General features: G+C 40.2%; 1 protein-coding gene across 1 annotated transcript in view; it reads right to left on the reverse strand.

Annotated features, from left to right (window-relative positions):
* The window catches only part of PRPF18 (pre-mRNA processing factor 18), a 45,070-nt gene extending 30,283 nt beyond the window's left edge, over nt 1-14,787 (reverse strand). The window contains exon 1 of the mRNA XM_040645389.1: nt 14,590-14,787. Within this exon, the coding sequence (XP_040501323.1) occupies nt 14,590-14,655 (66 nt within the window). The 5' untranslated portion in view covers nt 14,656-14,787. The remainder of the gene's footprint in view (nt 1-14,589) is intronic.
* Nucleotides 14,788-15,616: the final 829 nt, after the last annotated feature.

Genomic DNA, 15,616 nt, shown 5'->3' on the forward strand with positions numbered 1-15,616 from the left:
CTACGTTGATCTGTTTTGTTTCTTAAATTCCACAAGTGCAACAGTATGGTATTTGTCTTTCTCTGGCTATTTAGCTTAGCATAATATCCTCTAGAGTTCCATCCACTTCTTGCAAATGGCAAGATTTCATTCTTTTTGATGGCTAATATTCCATTGTATGTATGTGTGTGTGCGCGCCCCACATCTTCTTCATCCAATCACCTGTTGATGGTAGGTCTCATCTCTAGTTTATTAGAAATGTAGGCAACAGGGGAAAAGGCTAAACGCCATCGCCGGGAAGCAATTAAACCCTGGGACATTTACCAAACTGCCAGTTTCTCCAACAAGTTAATGGCATAAAAAAGGGGGGAAGGCGAATGAAAATGTTCTTGATTAAAAGAAACCAAAAGTCATTGTAAACAAATGGAATGAGTGGATTGTGTGGATCAGATCTGAACAAACCAACTGTAAAAACATATGTATATATTTTATTTCAGTTGAGGACATTGGAACATGAGAGGAGTATTTAATGGTATTAAGGATCTATCTATGATTTTATTGGGTATGATCACATCTTGTTTATACAAGGACATGTTCTTATTTTTTGGAGTTACAAGTGTTAAGGACAGATGGAGGTTCATTATATAATTCTCCTTCTGTATATGTTTAAAATCCCCATGATAAACAGTTTTGTTTTAGTCCATCAACTCAATGAACATTTACGGACTCATCTACCACACATGAAGCACAGCTTTATAGATGTAAAGTTGAAGGAACTGCCTGGAATAAGGAACTGACGGCATCATCCCAACATCAAAACTACCTGAGAAAGTTGGAAGCAAATAATAATCAATCCCAGTTTAGGCGTGAGAGACCTTAGAAAGGGCAGGGGACATTCTCACAACTAAACCTCATGAGTAAATGCACAACTAGAACTCTGGTCCTTAAATCCTTTGAACTGATCTGTATTGAAAGCTACAGTTCTTCACTCCCAAAATCTTATCCCAGCCTCAACTGTTTCTTTTGACTACATAGCGTGTAGCTGTCATATTTTTTAAAGTTTATTTTTTTTATTTATTTGAGAGCGAGTGCACAAGTGAGGGGAGAGGCAGAGAGAGAGGGAGAAGCAGACTCCCACTGAGCAGGACCCTGTAATCATGACCTGAGCCAAAGGCAGACACTTAACAGACTGAGCCACCCAGATGCCCCTAGCTGTCATATTTCATATAAATAAGCTGACAAGCACATATTGGTACCCTCTTAGAAAGAGCGGTTATGTAAGAAGAAAGTAAAGGACTCTCCAGGCCAGAGTCTGTGGTCCAGTCTGTGGTAGCATCTTTTACTATCACGCCCCAATTCCACGGAACACACCTAAGAAAAATCTTAGCCCAGACCATCAATTCTCAAAATGTAGTTCATGGACCTCTGGGGGCCTTACGAACTTTTCAGAGGTTGTGCAAGGTCAGACATATTACCATAATACTACTAAGAGGTTTTGTGCCCCCATTTTCACTGTGATCATACTTGCACTGATGGTACAAAAGCAACGGTGAGGAAAACCACTGGAACCTCAGCACAAATAAAGGTAAGTATTGATCTTTATTTATGTCTCAGAGTTCATTGTCTAATAGTGGTATGATGAAATCAAATACATAAAGCAGTTCTGCTACATAATAAAGAAGGAAAGTTGTCTCCTGTTTGGCAGATGTTTTCTCAAAACTGAACAAAGCCTGTTACCAAAAGGACGATACTATTTGTTGCCTATGATAAAATTCCATCTTTCAGGCACAAATCAGAATGGTGGCAAACTTGCAGCCATCACTATGAACTTGATGGCTTCCCAATACTTAAAAGCTTTTCGATGAACAGTGATGATATTTACGACATTTTTTATATCATCTAATGAAACATATCACCATGTAGAAAATCTATGTAACTCAGCAAACTATGACAGTACAAAGGCAACAAGTTCCAAAATTATGCAAAAGCAAAAGATTTATAAGAACAGATCAGAACAGATCTGGAACATAATAGATCAATAACTGTAATATACAAAAAGCTCACTGATGGGGCACCTGGCTGGTTCAGCCACTGGAGAACAGGACTCTTGATCGGGGGTTTTAAGTTCGAGCCCCATTTTGAGTGTAGAGATTACTTAAAAATAAAATCTTGGGGGGAAAAAAAAAGTCACTGTTATCGGTCAGAATCCATACTCTCGTCTTTAAGAAATTTACCATCTGTGTAGTTTTAGTACAGTCTCAAAGAAGAATACCCACAATTATCTGAAAAGGCTATAAAATACTACCTTTTCCAACTACCTAGCTGTGTGAAGATGAAGTTTCCTCATAAACTTGAACAAAAACAACATATCACAACAGGCTGAAGGGAAAAACAGGAGAATCCACCTGTCTTCTAACATACCAGGGATTAAAAAGATTTGCAAAAGTGTAAAACATCATTCTTCTTACTATTTTGTTTTGGAAATAGTTTTCATAAAAGCATTATGTTAACACACGGGTTTATTACGGTATGAAATAGAAGTCAACAAGCAGTCTAAGTACTTTTAAATTTCCCAGTTTTAATTTTTTAATTCTTTATTAATTTTTTTGAGAGAAAGTGCACACATGCACAAATAAGGGGGTTGGGGGAGGGCAGACAGAAAGAATGAATCTCAAGCAGGTTCCATGTCTAGGGAGGAGCCTGACAGGGGGCTCGATCTCATGACCCTGAGATCCTGACCTGAGCTGAAATCAAGGGTCAGATGCGTAACTGACTGAGCCACCTAGGCACCCCTAAATTTCCCAGTATTAATTTCTAATCGAATAATTATTAATACATCCTACATAAACAGAAGTTCTCTGGAGCCATCACTTAAACATGTAAAGGGGTTCCGAAATCAAGAAGAGAGAACCAAAGTCCTAGCTGAATCCCCTTGTTGGCCCTCCCCATGCCTGCACCCAGCGTGCTAAGCAATGCTGCCCAACGATCCTGGTGTATTTATCCATTCAGTTTGCTCTCCTAGTCTCTACGCTGACCAGTACACATTCTCTACTCTTAGACCTCTTATCCCTTCATTTCCCCCCTCATTCTCAGCAAATGACTAAACTGCTCTGTTACAGAGAAAAGGGAAGCCACTGAATGAGAAGTCCTCCCAGCGCCAATCCTTACCTGGCTCTGTACCAATCCTTTCATTTCAGAATGCAAGAGGAAAGCCTCCTCCTGCCAAAGGCCAATCCCTTTCAGGGGCATTCCAGATCTCAAGAGCTCCCCGCTGAGCAGGGAGCCTGTCGCAGGGCTAGATCCCAGGACCCTGAGCTCGTGACCTGAGCAGAGGCAGACACTTAACTGCTGAGCCACCCAGATGCCCCTGAATGAATTATTAACAATAAAAAGTTTTAGGGGCGCCTGGGTGGCATAGCGGTTAAGCGTCTGCCTTCGGCTCAGGGCGTGGTCCCGGCGTTATGGGATCGAGCCCCACATCAGGCTCCTCCGCTATGAGCCTGCTTCTTCCTCTCCCACTCCCCCTGCTTGTGTTCCCTCTCTCGCTGGCTGTCTCTATCTGTCAAATAAATAAATAAATTCTTTAAAAAAAAAAAAACAATAAAAAGTTTTAATTAATTTGCTTTTCATTTTGGAATTACGAGAAAAATAAAAATATTTTGCTTTGCACTACATGACCATTTCATAACAATGGATGTCTAAAACAAAAGGTTACCCACCATGTTCCAAATATCACTCTATACCTTCTATTTAGAAAAAAAGAGCTGTTTGAAAGAGCAACTAAAGCTTCTCTAACTGTAAAATGTTATCAAGTACACTGAAAACAGACTTTGAAATATAAAGTGCTGGGGACACATTTATGATAGAATTAAAATTGTAGAGTATTAAAACTTAAACATCAGCGATTCGACACCTTTAAAGGTAACTCAAGCAAGTTAGATAACTTGCCCAAAGTTAAAGAGCTATCTAGAAATGCAGCCACACTTAGATTTTATGACTTTATTCATTTTACAAATTTACTTTCCTTTCTAACTATATTCAAAATTTTCAAACTCGAAGTTTGTTGAATTAACTACAGAATGCATAATAAAGACCTACAAATACAAAAGTCTAGAAGTGGTTGGTACACATTTTAAGATAGCATAGGAATGGATGGTTTAAATTTCTTTGGATTCTCTCCTAAAGCACTAACATTTTTATTGGCCTTTCACCCTGACAGATTTTAAAACATTGTGCAAAGGGTATAAATAAAACTGCTTCTCCTTTTTAAGACAGAACCTAAATCCTACATGCTGCTTCACAAATGTTATTCTTGGACTCTATCCAAGTTGTATTTTCTAGTTATAAAACTGAGATTCATAGGTCCAAAGTACAGAAACGTATCTACCATATCACCTGAAATGTCTGCCCACACTAATAAAGGAAAATCAAAATTTAAAACATTCAACTATGACTGTCAACACTTCATAAATTTACAATCAGCCTTCCTCATTCATATTAAGGTTTTTAGTGTTTAAATGAACTAGATAGAAACATCATCAAGGGGCGCCTGGGTGGCACAGTGGTTAAGCGTCTGCCTTCGGCTCAGGGCGTGATCCCAGCGTTCCGGGATCGAGCCCCACATCAGGCTCCTCCACTATGAGCCTGCTTCTTCCTCTCCCATTCCCCCTGCTTGTGTTCCCTCTCTCGCTGGCTGTCTCTATCTCTGTTGAATAAATAAATTAAATCTTAAAAAAAAAAAAAAAGAAACATCATCAAGAACTCTATAAAAACACACTGGAAAGCAAACAAATAAACAGCCTGAATATGCAAAGCAAGACACTATGGGGCGCCTGGATGGCTCAGCTGGTTAAGCATCCAACTCTTAATTTTGGCTCAGGCCACGGTCTCAGGGTCCTGTGATCAAGCCCCACGTGGGGCTTTGAGCTGAGCCTGAGATTCTCTCCAGCCGGGGTGCCTGGGTGGCTCAGTCGTTAAGCATCTGCCTTCAGCCCAGGGCGTGATCCCAGGGTGCTGGGATCGAGCCCCGTATCGGGCTCCCTGCTCCACTGGGAGCCTGCTTCTTCCTCTCCCACTTGCCCTGCTTGTGTTCCCTCTCTCGCTGGTGTGTCTCTGTCAAATAAATAAATAAAATCTTTAAAAAACAAAAACAAAAAAGATTCTCTCCAGCTGCCTCTCCCCTGCTCACATGCTCTCACGTGTTCTCTCTCTCTCAAAAAAAAAAAGACTATACATGAGATCACAAACCATGTAGGAGAGTCAACATCTTGCTGAAATATGAAAAGCCTTAAAATCCCTGAAGTAATATAGCAAATGGGAGGACACACAAACACAACTGAAGAGACACAATGCTACATCAATGGACAGATCATCCAGATAGAAAAAAAATAAGGAAACAATGCCTTAAATGACAGACCAGCTGGACATTAAGAGATACATACAGAACATTCCATCCAAAAACAGACATTCTTCTCAAGTGCACATGGAACATTCTGCAGGACAGATCATGTATTAGGCCACAAAGCAAGTCTTAATAAATTTAAAAAGAATGAAATCACATCAACCATCTTTTCCACCACAAAGGTATGAAACCAGACATCAATTACAAGAAGCAAACTGGAAATTTCACAAACATGTGGAGGTTAAACATGTTACTGAACAACCAATGAGTCAATGAAATCAACGGAGAAATCAAAAAATACCTTCAAACAAATGAAAATGGAAGTACAACTTAGAAGGACGTAAAAGACCTATACACTGAAAACGCTAAGACAGTGACAAAAGAAACTGAAGACACAAATAAATGGAAAGATATTCTGTGCTCATGGAATGGAAGAATAACTACAGGCTTGTATTGTTTTATTATGCTTCACAGATACTAAGTCTTTTACAAATTAAAGATTTGTAGCAACCCTGACTTGAGCAAGTCTATTGACACCACTTTTCCAACAGCATTTGTGTATTTTGTGCCCTATTTTGTTAATTCTAGCAACATTCCAAACTTTCTCACTTTTCTTATTTTAATTGCAATGGTATCTGATCAGTGATTACAACTCACTAGAAGCGTAGATGATGGTCAGCATACTTTAGCAATATTTTAGCAGTATTTGTAAATTAAGTTATATTTTTAATAGACATGAGGCTACTGCACGCTTAAGATAGCGTAAACAACTGTGATACACACTGGGAAACCAAAAAACACATTTGACTCACTTTATTACAATATTTGTTTTACTGCAGTGGTCTGGAATCAAAACCACAGTATCTCCAAGGTATGCCTGTACTGTGAAAATGCCCATACTACTCAAGTAATCTATAAATTCAATCCAATCCCTATCAAAATTACAACAGCATTTATTGCGAAAATAGAACAATCCAAAGTTTTATATGGAACCGTGGAAAATCTCAATAAGCCAAATTAATTTTGAGAAAGACGAACAAAGCTGGAAGCAACACATTCCCTCATCTCTAACTATAATTCAAAGCTAGAGTAATCCAAACAGTAAGGTAGTGGCATAAAAACAGACAGATGAATGCAACAGAATAGAGAGCCCAGAGGGGCGCCCAGGTGGCTCAGTCAGGTAAACATCTGACTCTTGATTTTGCCTCAGGTCATGATCTCAGGGTCTTGAGAGTGAGCCCCCATGTCTGGCTTCACACTCAGCAGTGAATCTGCTTGAGTTTCTCTCCCTCTCCCCCTGCTTGCTCTCTAAAATAAATAAATCTTTAAAATAAATAAATAAATAAGAGAGCCCAGAAATAAACCCATGCACATATAATCCACTAATTTACAACAAGGGAGCCAAGAATATATAAGGAAAAGGTAGTCTCTTCAAAAACTGGGGCTGGATTGCCACATGCCAAAGAACTGAACTACACTGCTATCTGAAACCACACATAAAAATTAACTCAGAACTGATTAAAGAGGGGTGCCTGGGTGGCTCAGACGGTTAAGTGTCTGCCTTCGGCTCAGGTCATAATCCCAGGGTCCTGGGCTTGACCCCGCACTGGGCTCCCTATTCGGCAGGGAACCTGCTTCCCCCGCTTGTGCTCTGTCAAGTAAATAAATAGAATCTTTAAAAAAAAAAAAATGATTAAAGATTTGAATGTAAGACCTGAAACCATGAAACTCCTAGAAGAAAACATAGGCAGTAAGCTCTTTGGCATCTGTCTTGACAAGTTTTTCAGTCTGACTCCAAAAGCAAAGCCAAAAAAAGAAAAAATAAGTGAAACTACATCAAACTAGAAAGTTGCTGCAAAGCAAACAAAACCATCAACAAAATGAAAAGGAACCTACTGAATAAAAGATATTTGTAAATCACATACCTGATAAGGGGTTAATGTCCAAAATATATAAAGAACTCATACAACTAAATAGCATAAAAACAAATAATTGAATTTAAAAATAAGCAGAGGGTCTGAACAGACATTTTTCCAAAGATGTAGAGATGGCCAACAGAAACATGAAAAAATGATAATCAACATCACTAATCATTAGGGAAATGCAAACCAAAATCAGGAGATTTCACCTCACACCTGTCAGAATGCTATTATCAAAAATCAAGAAATAATAAGCATTGGCAAAGAGTTGGAGAAAAGGGAACCCTTGTGCACTCTGTGGGAATGTAAATTGGTGCAGCCACTATGGAAAATGATGTGGAGGTTCCTCAAAAACTTAAAAAAAGAAGCATCATATTGTTCAGCAATTGCACTTCCGGGTATTTACCCAAAGAAAATGAAAACACTAATTTGAAAAGATGTCTGCAACTTCATGTTCATTGCAGCATTATTTTCAATAGCCAAGATATGGAAACAACTTGTCCATCGATGAATGAATGGATTAAAAAATGTCTCTCTTCCTCTCTCTCTCTCTTCCTCTCTCTCTCTCTCTCTCTCACACACACACACACACACACACACCCAGAATGGAGTATTATTCAGCCATAAAAAATGAAGTCTTGCCATTTACAACAACATGGACAGACCTTGAGGGCATTATGCTAAGTGAAATAAGTTAGAAGAAAGACAATGTCTGACCTCACTTACACGAGGAATTTTAACCCCAAAGCAAGCTCACAGATACACAGAACAGGTTAGTGGTTGCCAGAGGCATGAGTTGGGAGTGGGGGAAAGGTACAAACTTTCAGGTATAAAATAATTACTGATGGAGATATAGTATATAGCATGATAATATATTAGCATACATTTGAAAGCTGAAAAACGAAAACTGATGGGCGCGTGGGTGGCTCAGTGTTAAGCGGCTGCCTTCAGCTCAAGTCATGATCCCAGGGTTCTGGGATGAGGTCCCACGTCGGGCTCCTTGCTCAATGGGGAGCATACTTCTCCCTCTCCCTCTGCCTGTCACTCCCCCTGCTTTGTGCTTGCTCTCTCCCCCACCCCTGTCAAATAAATAAATAATCCTTTAAAAAAAAAACGAAAATTGAGGAGACTAAACCTTAAAAGTCCTCACCAAAGGAAACAAAAACACAACGCTTTTTAAAATGAAAGAACTATTAAGTGCCAATGAATCCTTTTGGCTGTATTTTATCACTGATATCATCCAAAGGAGAAAGCTACATGAAAATTTACTTTGCACAAGTGAAATCTACTTTATAATTACATATGCTATAAAACATATACAATTACATAAAACTGTATGCAAGAAATAACACCCCATCTTACACAAACGCTTTAAGAAAATAAAGTTAAACATACCCATTACATGACCCAACCACCTCACTCCTTGGCATTTAGTCAAGGGAGATGAAAGCGTATGTCCATATAAAACCTGTACACGAATGTTCATAAAAGCTCTATCGTAACAGCCAAAAACTGCAAACAACTCAAGTGCCTTTCGACAGTTTAATTAATAAACAAATTGGGGTTTCCCCGTACAATCATGGAATACTGTTCAGTAACAAAAATAATGAACTACTGATACATACAAGCACGTAAATCAATCTCAAGATTATTAGGCTGAATGAAAGGAGGAAGACGGAAAGCATACTGAACAATTTCTTTCCTGAATAACTCTAGACAATGCAAACTAACTGAAAGAGAAAGCAGATCAGGGGTTGCCTGTGGAGAGGGTGGGTGTGGGGGGCAGGAAGGGGCAGGAAGGTGGGATTACAAAAGGGCAAAAGGAAACTTTGGGGTGAGACGGACATGTTCACGCTCTTCGCCGTGGTGAAAATTTCACAGGTATATACTTAGGTCAAAATGCACCTGACTGTACATTTTAAATATGTGTAGTTTATGTCAATCATACCTCAAAAAAGCTGCTTAAAAATATCACGGCAAACTCTGGAAAACCGTGTGGAGGTCCCTTAAAAAGTTAAAAATTGAGCTACCCTATGATCCAGCCATTGCACTACTGGGTGTTTACCCCAAAGATACAGACGTAGTGAAGAGAAGGGCCATATGCACCCCAATGTTCATAGCAGCAATGTCCACAATAGCTAAATCGTGGAAGGAGCCGAGATGCCCTGCAACAGATGACTGGATTAAGAAGTTGTGGTCCATATATACAATGGAATATTACTCAGCAATCAGAAAGAATGAGTTCTCAACATTTGCTACAACATGGACGGCACTGGAGGAGATAATGCTTAGTGAAATAAGTCAAGCAGAGAAAGACAACTATCATATGATTTCTCTCATCTATGGAACATAAGAACTAGGAAGATCGGTAGGGGAAGAAAGGGATAAAGAAAGGGGGGGTAATCAGAAGGGGGAATGAAACATGAGAGACTATGGACTATGAGAAACAAACTGAGGGCTACAGAGGGGAGGGAGGTGGGGGAATGGGATAGACCGGTGATGGGTAGTAAGGAGGGCACATATTGCATGGTGCACTGGGTGTTATACACAACTAATGAATCATCGAGCCTTGCATCGAAAACCGGGGATGTACTGTATGGTGACTAACATAATATAATAAAAAATCATTATTAAAAAAAAATAAAAAAATAAAAAAAAAAGAAAAAAAAAAATATCACGGCAAGAGAATAAAAAGGAGGAGAAAGGGGAAGAGGAGGACAAAAACAGAAAAGAAAAAAGAAAAGAAAAGAAAAAAACTAGTAGTAGTGGTGGTAGTATTGACCTCACCTGACCTTGAGACTCACCATAATGATACAGGAATCAAAAGACACTGTGGCACTGGCATAAAGATCAACAAACAGCTTACAAGAATAGAAGTGAGCAACCAGAATCGAGTCACACACGACTGATTTTTCAAGACACCAAAACTGTCCAAAGGGAAAATTATTTTCAATAAATGGTACTGGAACCACTGGATATCCACATGGAATGTAATAAACCACACCACTACCTCTCAACAAATCTGATTCAAAATTGTTTAGAATTCTGTTTACTAAATAAAAACAAAAACCTTTTAGAATATGAGAGAATACCTTGGGTCTCTTGAATTAATGGCTACCAATAAAGGGACTGGATCACGTATCTCAGAGGTATGTTTAACTTTTAAGAACTGCCAAACTTTTTTCCAGCAGGTTGTACTCTCATATTCCCAGATAGGACACACAGAACAATAACCATTACAAACTGATAAATTGGCTTTATCAAAATTCAAAGGTTTTCCTCTTCAAAAACCATTATTAAGAAAATGAATGGGGGGGGGTGCCTGGGTGGCATCCTCGTTAAGCGTCTGCCTTCAACTCAGGGCATGATCCCAGCGTTCTGGGATCGAGCCCCGCATCAGGCTCCTCCACTGGGAGCCTGCTTCTTCCTCTCCCACTCCCCCTGCTTGTGTTCCCTCTCTCGCTGGCTGTCTCTCTCTCTGTCAAATAAATAAAATCTTGAAAGAGAGAGAGAGAGAGAGAGAGAGAAAGAAAGAAAGAAAGGAAGGAAGGAAGGAAGGAAGGAAGGAAGGAAATAAATGAATAGGGGGTGCCTGGGTGGCTCAGTTAGTTAAGCATCAGACTCTTGATATCAGCTCAGATCATGATCTCAAGGTGGTGAGATCGAGCCCCGTGTCTGGTTCCCCACTTAGCGGAGTCTGCTTCTCTCCCTCTGCCTCTCCCTCTCCCTCTCCCTCTGCTCTCTTTCTCAAATAAATCCTTAAAAAAAAAAAGAAAAAAGAAAAGAAAAAGAAAAACAGAAGACCCATAGTCTGGGAGAAAATATTCACAAAACATATCTGACATACCTGACAAAGCCTGGCTTACATGATATATGAAGAATTCCTTCAACACAATCAGGGGGAAAAAACCAACCCAATTAAAAAATATGCAAGCAATTTTAACACTTTGCAAAAGAGCCACAAATGGTCAAAAAAAAAAAAAAACCCCACGTGGAAAGCACTATCATCGTCATCAGGCAGATGCAAATTAAAACCGCAATGCAGTATCGCCACACATCCTCCACGCGGCTGAAATTAAAAAGACCGACAACACAAACTGCTTGCAGGAATGGAGGACCTCTGAGCCCTCCTGCTGGCAGCTGTGTAACCTGGTCCCAGCACTCTGGAAAAACGTCTGGTGGCTTTTTATAAAAACATATGTACTCTAAGACCTAGCAATTCCACTCCCCGGCGTTTTCCTCAGAGAAACGAAAACACCAGACTTACACAGGAAGTTCCGCAGCAGCTTTCATCCTCAGAGCCAAACCCTGGAAACAGCCCAGGAGCCCAACAGCAGATGAATGGATTCACAAACCGGGTCTATTTACACAGTGGAATACTACTCAGCAAAAAAAGGAACAACTGATCTATCCAACACGAATACAACTCAAACCATTATGATGAAACATGGTGGAACACGAGTGCCCGGTACGATTCCACTCCTGCGAAGTTCTACAGTTGGCAAAACTAACCAGTGGTGCAAAGAAATCTGAACAGGCACCCCTCTATCTGTACAGTTTTGAGTTTTCTGCACAACTGAAAATTTTTATATAAATGTTGAAAAAAAAATCTACTCTGCAGATGTCAAAATATGCTATCAACAGGACAGCAAAGTCCCTACCACACTGTTTTTGGACTACACTAGAAAAAAGAAAAAGGGGGAAAAAAAAAAAAAGAAAAACCCTTTCAAAGGCTACTCAATGACCATGAAATAAGGAGCTGAAGAAAATTATAGAAGACTATTACAAAGAAAAGAAAGAGTAAGAGTAAAGAAAGGCAAGTGCAAAGAACTGAAAAAAATGAAAAAAGGTTCATCAGAGCCAGAACAACTCTGATGCTAGGGTGTAATGGGCACAGACTTTCACTGGCATAGAAATTATTAAATCTTGACCTTTTTAAGTCCAAGATCTTTTTAGTAATATCATAATCGAGAGGAGAGGTGGAGGGGCACATGTAGAAAGAAGACTGGTCAAGAGTGTCAAACGCTGCTGAGGTCTGGAAAACATGGAGGTCACTGCGGACCCTGATTAGAACAGATTCAGTACAGCTGTGGGGGCAGGAACCTTTGTACACCATGTTAAGGAGTGTGTAGGAATTAACACTTATTTTAAGAAGCCTAGTTATAAAAAACAAAAACACCTTGTTAAAGACGGAAGAGACAGCAGGATGTTCCAGGGCTGGTGGGGGTAAGCCAGAAGACTGAAGGCACAGGAAGAATTGAGATACATGACATTCAGGTTCCTGATGGTGCTAAAAAAGATGAGCTGGGATCCAGGGTGCAGGTGGAAGGTTTGACCCAAGCTTTAACAGATACCTCATGCCGTTTTAACAGAAGAAAATGTGAGGAATATCTTGTTAGCTTCTCTATTTTCTGTGAAACTAAATGCATATTCCTTAAAGGATCAAGCATGACTTTTCTTAATCCTCTGTGGCACAGTGTAATATATATAGAAATATGTAGAAAACATTCAATAAATACTGGGAAAAGAAACAAAGCTAAAATTCTACACAGAGCCCATCCTCATAACTACAACGAAAACTGCTAATTATGCTCCATTGTTTCTTAAGCACCCTGGGTTTTCCACATGACGACGCTCCGTGTTAACTCAAGATTCACCAACACCAGGGCCCCAAAGCATCTGCAGGAGAGCAACGCAGAGACTACACTCACCTCTGAGTAGATACACCAGGCAGATGATTTAGGACAGGTGAGAAGAGGCTATTTTAGGAGCTCCCCCAATTTAACAAAGACGCATTCAAAGTACTTACTATTTCAACTCTCAGACTAACAATAAAAAGCTGCGACATCACTTGAAATCACTAAGTTGAGGCAGCTCTTCCAGAAGAACAATGTAACATAGACAGGTGTTTTCCAGCTACAGATAAAGTAATGAAAACAATTCAGTGATCCCCAACCAGCATTTTTAAATCAAACAGAATGGATTAAAATATAGAATCACATGTAGTTAAGGAAAGAACTGTTTCATCAAACTTTTTCCACATACATATCAGAGCAAAATATAAAAATCTCTGTGACTGGGGCAGTGAAAAATTTGAAAACTGATGGACACTACGACGCAGAAAGTTAAGGACTACACATCGTTGATTCTATGTAAGATTCTTTAGTTGTGCATCGAAAAATGAAATCCTGCCATTTGGGACAATACAGATGGAGCTAGAGAGTATTATGCTAAATGGAGTAAGCCAGAGAACGAAATACCATATGATCTCACTTATATATGGAATCTAAAAAACAAAACAAAACAAAACAGAAATAAATACAAAGAAATGGTGATGGGGGATAGCGAGCAAAACAGGTGAAGGGGACTAAAAGATACAAACTTCCTGTTACAAATTAAGTCATGGGGATGAAAAAGTACAGCATTGGGAATACACTCAATAACATTTTAATACCTTTGTTGGTGACAGATGTTAAACTACACTGTGGTCAGCATTTCCTAACGTTTGTAATTGTCAGTCACTATGTTATGCACCTGCAACTAATAAAATTTTATATGTCAACTAAACTTCAGTAAGAAAAACTTCTCAGCTTTAACTTCTAATGCAGTAAATATTGATAAACACATGAACAAAAGCCCTTTGTGATCCTCAATGATTTGGAAAAGTGTAAAGGGCTCCGGAGGCCCGAGGCTGGTCTCAGTTATTGTTAGGCAACAAAGTCATGAACATCTAGTTAAGGAAGTTTCTAAATCACGCAATTCTCCTCTTTCTCCTTTTACTCCACCGTAAACAACAGTTTTAGCGTCCTATGAAGGGCTGATCAACAGACTTTTGTTAATGTGTTGGGGAGGATGTAATAAAAATTCAGGTTTCAACAGTAGGACGGAGTTTTTAAAATAATTCTGGGCCTGTCCTTACTCTGTTTCAGCAGGGCACAAACCCTTAGTAAAACGACAGACGCGAACCAGCAGAACCGGGGCACCTTCGCAGAATAAGGACAGATGGGAGCGGGTGTAAGGGGAAGACAGGGAAACTTCGAGGGCAAGGGGGATGCTGGGGGGAAATTTGCCAAAATCTTGGGGTTTGCTGCAATTCCCCACCTAAGACTCCCGAGGGAGGTGTCAACGGGTGGGACTAGAGGGGCCGCTCTGGGTAGCTGCGGAGCTCCCACCAAGCCTCATCCTCTCCCAGACCCTTCACCCCTCCCCTCACTCCCAGCGCCTCCCACCCACCCACCCACACACAAAGTCTTCGACCGCCAAAGCCCCACGACCTCCAATTATCCTCACCACCAACAGGTTCCTGTCCTCCACCAGCTGCCGCTTCCGGAGGATCTCCGATTTCAAAACGTCCATCTCGCTGCCCGGGTTTACGCCCCGAGCTTCGCTCCCGGGCTCCTCGGACCAAGCCTCAACCAGCCAGGGGCCGCGAAACCACCACAAACAAGCTCAAATACCCGACAACGACTATCAATAGCCGCTTCCGGCGGAAGCTGGAGTGAGCGAGAGGCGGGGAGGGAGTGCTCCAGGGCCCCTGTTATTGACGAAGCCGCTGTAGACTTCCGCCCCCTGGCGGCACCCTCCGGCAGCGCGCCGGTCGTTTATGCTAGTCGAGATGCAATTCAAAGTAGACTTAAACAGGAGTCTTCTGGAAGCCTGTGGAGGTCCACATGCTGTATTTTTAATGAGAAGTTATTACACCTGCTTCTACCTGCTAGTTCAGAAGCAAAAGCCTCCTCATAGAACACTTCAATTATATTAATTAGAGACAGATCCTCACTCATTAAACCAGTTCACACCAGAGTTCCTGAAGTTACCTGCTTGCCAAAATGAATGCACTAAAGTGGGAAAACTGAACAGTTCTATTAGCTCATAAGTACAGAATGAAGGGGCAGTGTTCATCGCCAGCCGATTAAGTTTCCTGTAAAGTTAAGCAACTACACCCATTCAAGTCGTTTCAGAAGTAAATGTCACTCATTTCTCAGTTCTAAACTGCTTACATATCTTGGTGATAATTGAATATTTACCCCAAGCTAACTGAGATAATTTTTATGGTCATGTGTTCAGCAATTGAAATTTTCAGTGACATGATTGGAGATGTAATCAGAAAGTGTGTGCATGTGCTTAAGTCCAACCCAAGAAGAAAAATTAAATTGGGGAGAAAAATTATATCTAAGATTTTAATTTTTAAAAGACCCTAAGAACTGTTTACAAAGCATTTATCTTTGGTTCTATGCCATTGAAGCTGTTTTTGAAATTCCAGATAAGTCATAACTGAACAATATTTGACAGGTTAGTTTTTCCCACTCAAAAAGGA

The sequence above is a fragment of the Ursus maritimus genome, unplaced genomic scaffold (assembly GCF_017311325.1).
Source record: "Ursus maritimus isolate PB19 unplaced genomic scaffold, ASM1731132v1 scaffold_31, whole genome shotgun sequence".
NCBI lineage: Eukaryota > Metazoa > Chordata > Mammalia > Carnivora > Ursidae > Ursus > Ursus maritimus.